This window comes from Syngnathus scovelli, chromosome 5 (genome assembly GCF_024217435.2).
Source record: "Syngnathus scovelli strain Florida chromosome 5, RoL_Ssco_1.2, whole genome shotgun sequence".
Classification (NCBI taxonomy): domain Eukaryota; kingdom Metazoa; phylum Chordata; class Actinopteri; order Syngnathiformes; family Syngnathidae; genus Syngnathus; species Syngnathus scovelli.
In genome coordinates this window covers 6,679,849-6,686,844 of record NC_090851.1, presented here as the reverse complement: position 1 = coordinate 6,686,844, position 6,996 = coordinate 6,679,849, and the positions used below count along the sequence as shown (strand labels likewise).

At 40.9% G+C, this 6,996-nt stretch overlaps 1 protein-coding gene across 1 annotated transcript; it reads right to left on the bottom strand.

The window, feature by feature from the left end:
- Positions 1-6,180, bottom strand: slc44a1a (solute carrier family 44 member 1a). The gene is made up of 16 exons (XM_049719908.2): positions 5,921-6,180; positions 5,598-5,684; positions 5,030-5,172; positions 4,071-4,207; positions 3,819-3,912; positions 3,571-3,740; positions 3,335-3,424; positions 3,089-3,231; positions 2,771-2,957; positions 2,174-2,342; positions 1,637-1,793; positions 1,475-1,558; positions 1,264-1,401; positions 677-913; positions 513-587; positions 1-433 (listed from the first exon to the last, which is right to left on the bottom strand). The coding sequence occupies exons 1-16, from the start codon at positions 5,942-5,944 to the stop codon at positions 428-430; spliced, it is 1,941 nt and encodes a 646-aa protein (XP_049575865.1). The 5' UTR covers positions 5,945-6,180; the 3' UTR covers positions 1-427.
- Positions 6,181-6,996: the final 816 nt, after the last annotated feature.

The following is a 6,996-nucleotide window of genomic DNA, read 5'->3' as shown; positions in this document are numbered from 1 at the left end:
TCAACACAGGATATCTTTTTTTTTTTATATTTGAAATACAAAAACAAGTAAACAATCAAACAGTTATTACAAAGCTGAAAAAAGTACACCGACTGTTTTTAGTTTCCAAACATGTTAAACCATGTTAAAACGGTTGTCAGCGAGTTTTAAAACGGAATCAAAACTGCATTTGGGGTTTAAGAAAGGCATTTTGAAAAACTTAGAACACCGCTCCAAAATGTAGTGTCATAAGAACAAAATAGAACAAAACAAAGACTCTTCTGCCAGCCTTATTACTACATTTCTTGCTTCTATGTAGCACCCATCCTCATTTTGAAAAACTTAGAACACAGCTCCAAAATTTAGTCACAAGAACAAAATAGAACAAAACAAAGACTCTTCTGTCAGCCTTATTAATATATTTCTTGCTTCTATGTAGCACCCATTCTCATGTCTGCAAAGTAAAAAAAAAAGTCAATTCATTCATTAGAATAAACTCACACAACCATTTCACAGCTAACATTTGAACTCACCATGGGCTTCATCTCACGTCCACTTCCGTCCTCAGGCTTGTAACGGCCACTTTTCTTACTGTTCTCAATATATTCCTGCCCAAAAAAGCAGATTTCTATGATATAGTGGGGCTTTGCACAAAAAAGACAAGTGTGAAATCAATACAGTATGTAAGCACTGGTACCATTAAAGTTTTGTCCATGAAGTATTCCCGACCGGCGCTGCCGTCGTTGTACTTGCTGTCGACGGCAAAGCAAAGGAAGAGAACGTCCACTACGTTCTCGAACACCGAGAGGAAACAGTGGGCCACCATGTAGGCGAACACGCAAACGATGATGAGGGGAAGGACCCACACGGTGTACTCGCGCTGGTAGTTCAACGCCAGCACGCCGGCAAATGCCGTGCAGGCCACGATGAGCACCTATCATGCAAAAATTAGTCAGGGTGGAACAACATCAATTCTGAGGGATGCAGAGAACTCACAAAAGTGAGTACATGCCTGACATTTTTATATATGTTTATCTTTTATTACTTACGAGTCACATGACTGTGGGAAGAAAAATGGCTAAATAAGCCCATTTTCACTTCGGGGTGGCGGCACTGTTGTTGCCGCATATGGTTGCGTGTAGTTATTTTAGGGGATCGTAAATATACACTCTTATACAATCTTACTACATTGCAGCAAGTTGTTGTTGCTTTTGTGAAAGATTTACAAAAACATGTGGGGTGTTCATATTTTTGGTGAGATAATGTATTTGAGGGCTTAAGTACCTTTCCCAAAAAGAGCACAAAGTCGCCCACGGTGTTGATGGTCGCTACTCGCACGGCATTCTCCACCAGGATGACAAAGGCATCACGAGCTGACGTGCAGAAACTGGTGCTGTTGATGGCTGTGGCTGTGTAAGCATTCTATACAACCACACAAGTCATGAAATCTGAGAATGATCTCACCCGGCCCAAATCCTAACTGGATCTCACTTACTTGATTCAAGTATGCCAGACACTTCTCCAAACACCATAAGCAGCACACGCATGCTTTTAGCATGCAGCGAGCACACGCATTCTCCTGGAAAGAATATAGTCATCGTCACCAAAGTAACTACATGAGTTTAAAATGTGTTAAATCTTTCCCAGGGAGGCTCACTTTTCCCTTGAGTTGACTGTGGATGTACGTCAGAATGAGACGAGGGATCTTGACTAGAGTGATGATGAAGGAGCCTTTGGCCAGAGTACCCAGATGGTAACGGAAGGTACGAACCGTTGCCGACAGGATGGGAGTGGCCGGCATGTTAGATTTATTCCTGCAGAAGAGGAACTTTGAAAATATGGATAGCATCCAGTAAAAAATATTACAGTGGAATCCATTCAACCAAAATATTTCATAAAAGTAAAACTAGGGGAAAAAAAAGAAAGAAAAAAAATGAAAGGAGAATCTACAATATTGATGGGGCACCTCGATCAATGACTAATTAATTAATTACCTCAATTTCCAATTAAATTTAAATTCATTGAATATGCATGGTTAAAATAGTCCACAATTTCACATAATTATTATTTTTATGAATAATATCTATAATTCATACATTTGCTATAGATGAGCAATCTCACAATGTCCCCAAGAACTTTGTATGATACTGTGTACACTACAATTAAACTCTACCAGACTCTGACTTGTCTTTACCGCGTGAAGTAGTAGGTGACCACAGCACCGGCGATGGTCATCTGCTGAAAGGCGAGGATGAACTCGCTGATCCAAATGAGACCCACTGCGTGATACCAGACTAAGTACTGAGCGGGTCCATTCATGGGATACTCCACCATATTTGTAGAGTTGTTCTTCACCGGGTTTCCTGCAGAGGAAAGAAATGATGCACACGTTGGATTACATCATTCATCCTCATCATTTTCACTCTGGTTTAACTATGAAAGTACTGTAAGCACATGAATTATGTCGTACAGAGTTGACTCGCACAGCTTAGCGGCTAAACTTTGCTCAGAATAATTATGAGTCAACTGCACAGCCGAAAAGAGAAGTGGGAGACGAGGAGAGAAATGGCTCTTTGACTTTGTCCTCCCACACCACGAGACTGGCACAAGTTTCCGGATGTGGGAGTTAAGTTGCGCCATGAGATCAGGACAAAATGTCACAAAAGAAACTTCCTGGAAGTTGGAAATGACCTTACCATCAACTTATTTAGCAACGAAATAAAATGGACCGTAACACATGCAAAATAAATGCTTTTTTATGCTCTGAAACCAGAAGGACAGTGCATTCAACCTGCAAGTCCAAGGAGGAGAAACACGGCCAGCCAATAGACCCAGAAGAGCATAAGGCAGAGGAAGGTCCAGAAAGGCTGCAGGACCAGCAGGGGAATGTGTATGAACACTTTTCCAGCCACGTGGAACAGAGAAATGGTGAGGGCCACGCGCTTCCTCAAGAAGACCATGATCAGCAGGAGAACCACCTGGAGGACAGAAAGTGGTTTCCAAAAGCCTTAGATTTTATCTCATGACAACTTTGCATCTTGTGTTCTGAGGCTTTCATTCTTTGAAACCTCGTGTGTTTGAAAACATCAACAAATGTGTTCCGACATACCGTGAAAACAGTGGCGCAGATGGCATACACGAGGAGCGCCTTGACATTATCGGCCGCCACTTCTTTGCCAAAGACAGAGGCGGTGTTGTTCTTGAGGGCGTTCCTGTGGTCCACATACAGCCACCAGAGGACGCCTGTCGCTCCTGCAAAATAGTTGCACGCCCGCTTTTCTATTACACTGTATTTGAGCCACCTACACTTTTTTTTATTTTTAATAATACAACACGACAGCATGTGATGAGTTACCAATAGTTCCAATGACCACCAGAATAGTGAGAATCCACATCAGCACTTTGGAGATGTAACGGATGACGATCATCATGATCAGAGAAAGAACTGCATCAAACAAAACAAAAGGTTTCTTCATAATTCAAATAATGGAAAGCTTGGACACCGTGGCTGAATTTGCAAACAGTTGTTTTGAAGAACGGATTATGTTTGTACTCAGTCATGTGTGCATTGTGAGACAAATGAGACTTCACCTAAGGACAGCACACAAAGTCCCACAATGATGTCCTTGCTGGCCATTACTCCAGCGACGACTCGGCGAAAAACATTGTTGTCACTGATGAATGTGAAAAAGGAGAGGGCCAATTCCGCGTAGCAGCCGACATCCGCTGGTATGCATCGGCGGAACAGTGGCACTGATTTACTGAGGCAAAGAAAGGGCCCAATTGAAAATTTGGTGTAAGCGCGCTGATTGCGAAGAAAACTTTTAAACATTCTTTACCTTGCTGGAACTGGGAGCTTGGGACATTTGGTTAATCGATCAGTGTGGCCCGTGTATCTTGCTGGACTGATATCATAGGTGCAGAGCGCAGATCCTTTGAAGAGAAAGATTAATTACGGAGTAAAAATTAATTATGGAAATAATTGTCAAGCTTGAAGACAGCATAAATGCAGTTAGCAGAATTACGGTCGTTTTTGGCTGCACTTGAATTAGAAATTCAAGCACCACACATTTTTGTGATCCTTTTCTCACCATTAGTGAGCGCAAACTGCTTTAAATCATTATAGGTGTTCAGTTCAGCGGCAGGACATTTGGAGACGCACAAAGCCACACTCTTCATCTTCCTGTTTATGATGTCGATGTTGCATGGGTCCAGAAAGAATACATACCTGACAGAGACAAACACAAATGTCAATGACATGCTACGTCATCTAGTTTTTGTTTAGTTTCGTATAATACATCAAATAAACACACAGTTGCCCATGAGGCCATTAGAATGCAAGACTGGACTTTTAGTGAAGGAAGAAAATAAAAAAAACGGTGACATTAGCCGCCCCGCTGCACAGTTGTCTCTTTGTACCAGAAAAGGCTGGCTGGAAAAAAATCAAGCATCAATAAAGCATGCGCCATTCTTTGAGTAATACTGGCCATGTAGGCTGAATGCTACTAGAACTTTTATAGAAATTAAGTGTAAGGTCACAACCTAATTTCTCAGAAGGTAAAAAAAAAAAACAAAAAAAACATTCAATATATGTTCTTTCATTCAGATATGTGAGGAATGTAGTAAGCAAGAACACACAAGTAAGCACGATGTCCCGAGGGCTGATTTAAAATCAGGAATGATTCAATATTTTGCCAGACCATTATTGGAATTCATGCTTTTCTAAGCACACAGTGTTGCTTTGAAGTTTTAATATCCACCAGCTAACTTCTTTTTACGCTAGCATGACAATTAAGAATGTTGAAGAGCGTCATTGTCTTAAAAAAACATTCCATTCCATTACTTCCTATAATGGGAGGGGTGGCTATATTTGAACTTCCCAGTGGAAGTTGAGCACCATCCCAGCATGAATAATGTTCAACCTGTTTCAACTGTAGGTGTTATTCGAAGCACTTTCAAGGCTACCTTTGGAGCCCAGAAAATGATGATGTGCAGGTTGGGCTTGAAAAATATAGTACAGAGATAGATGCATGCGCTGCAAGCGACTCACTTGTTTTCCAGCATGTTCCGGCCGCTAAGCTCAATGCCCTGGATCTTGGTGTTGTTGTGACCACAAACATTACCGTAGCTGTCATATCCCGATATAAGTCGCGAGGCAGCTCCCGTGGCGATTGTGAAGCCACATATACAAAGCTGCATGACACAAATAATGGAATGTTAACAAAAGGGGATTTTTTTTCCAACATCCTAAGTGTGCCTGCAGGAGAACGTGGATGATTGCAAAGCTATTGTTGTTCATTTATTTGAGTAAATTGTTTCGTCTGCTACTTTTTCGCCACAAACTCTATGGTTTGGTCATGTGCAACAATGCTGACCTTTGACCTTTGCTCTTAATCAACTGCATGTCTTATAAAGACATCAAAGGCAATGACAACAGCACCTGTTGCACTGCAAAACTGTTTGGATTTCTACATGATTAAGCAGTCTTGAGTTTCCTCTTGTCTGTTTTAGAATGTTAATGTCGATCGCAATGATATGTTTTGTGAGGTCACAACAATATAAACATTGCAAAAATCCAACAACATGTCTACCAAGCAACTTTTCAATGGTACACTTACCATTCCAAGGCAGAAGAGCATGAAGATGATGAGCCATGGGATATCCGTACAACTGCGATCCTTCAACGGGCTCCAGTCACGTTTACTCTGCCAAGACATGAACAGATATATACTTGCGATCGATTATTTTAGTTTTGGGTGAGCGGGGCAGTGTCAAGCCCAATGGTGGTTTGCACGATCCCGTTGTTGTGGCTGTGCTGGCTAAACAAGCCGCCTTTGTCTGAAAAGTGACGTGAATTGTTACACACACACAACATCAGACGTGCGCTACTGTTCAGATGTTGCGCCTATCGATCGATTCTTTCCATTTTGGCTCAACCTACCTCCGTGCTGCTGCAACATCCCATTGTAGAAAAGAAAAAGACAGCTGTGCGTGTCGAGTGGAAAAATAAAACTTTCGGCGCGCTTTATTTCACTAAAGTTGAGTTGTCCTGTCTCCACAGCTTATTTCTTTCGTTCTTTGCACCAGTTTAAACTGCAGCCATCATTTAGATCACAGTAAAGTTATGGTATTAAGCGACGGACGCCATTTTTCGCTAACTTCCCCCAGGTAAACACGGAAGACAACAAACTTCTTTTTGGTGCCTTAAGAAGCTACCGGAAATATCAACGCCCCAACGCGATAGAGCCCAGACACACCCACATTGTTGAGTTTTTTTCCCCCTTCAATTTATAAACTTTGTAAAATTATAGCAAATAATATTTATCGCATCTTTAGGTCTTTTATTTGAGAACCATTTCGTCTGCAGTGTGAATGAAAGCTCGCATTTGTTAAAGTTTTGAATTTCCCAGTGTTAGGCAACGCACCAAAGACTGATGCTTAATTCAAACCGTGCGTGTGTCTTTGGGAGGCGTTTGCAAGTAACGAAACTTAAATTGATATTTATATGCTTTTGCAGCAAATGTCTCTCGTAAAACAGCTTTTAAACGCTAATCAAAATGTTCTTCCAGTAGCTGCCAGTAGGCTACACCGCTGAAAACGAAATGTAGGGGGCCTCAGGTCTGCATGTATTCGCTTTTGCCGGCCGTCAATTGAATTAAAAGTAGGAGTGCTTAAGTGGAAGGAAAAAACGTGGTCTTCTAAATAATTAGGGGTAAGTATACTCTATAAAAAAAAACTACTCTCCAATACTAATTCCTGAAAAACTTGATTTGTATTATTTGTTTCAATCAGAACATTGACTTCAACCAGACAGACATATAAAATAGCAATGTGCATATTCCCCTATCATTTTAACTCAATGATTAATTAAATCTTTGGAGGGAACATAATGGAATTGAAATTATTTTATTTGTTTAATCTCATGCAACAACACAAGAGGGAGAGATCATATTAAAACATCTACAATTTGTTGTGATTCTTGATCGATTTGACTTAATTGACTCAAATGAGTCGACT

Coding starts and splice junctions, on each gene's coding strand:
- slc44a1a (XM_049719908.2), bottom strand. CDS start 5,944: ATGGGATGTTGCAGCAGCACGGAG. Junction 3,741..3,818: donor AAGCTCCCAGTTCCAGCAAG/GTAAAGAATGTT, acceptor TCTTTGCCTCAG/TAAATCAGTGCCACTGTTCC. Junction 588..676: donor TCATGGACAAAACTTTAATG/GTACCAGTGCTT, acceptor TTTTTTGGGCAG/GAATATATTGAGAACAGTAA.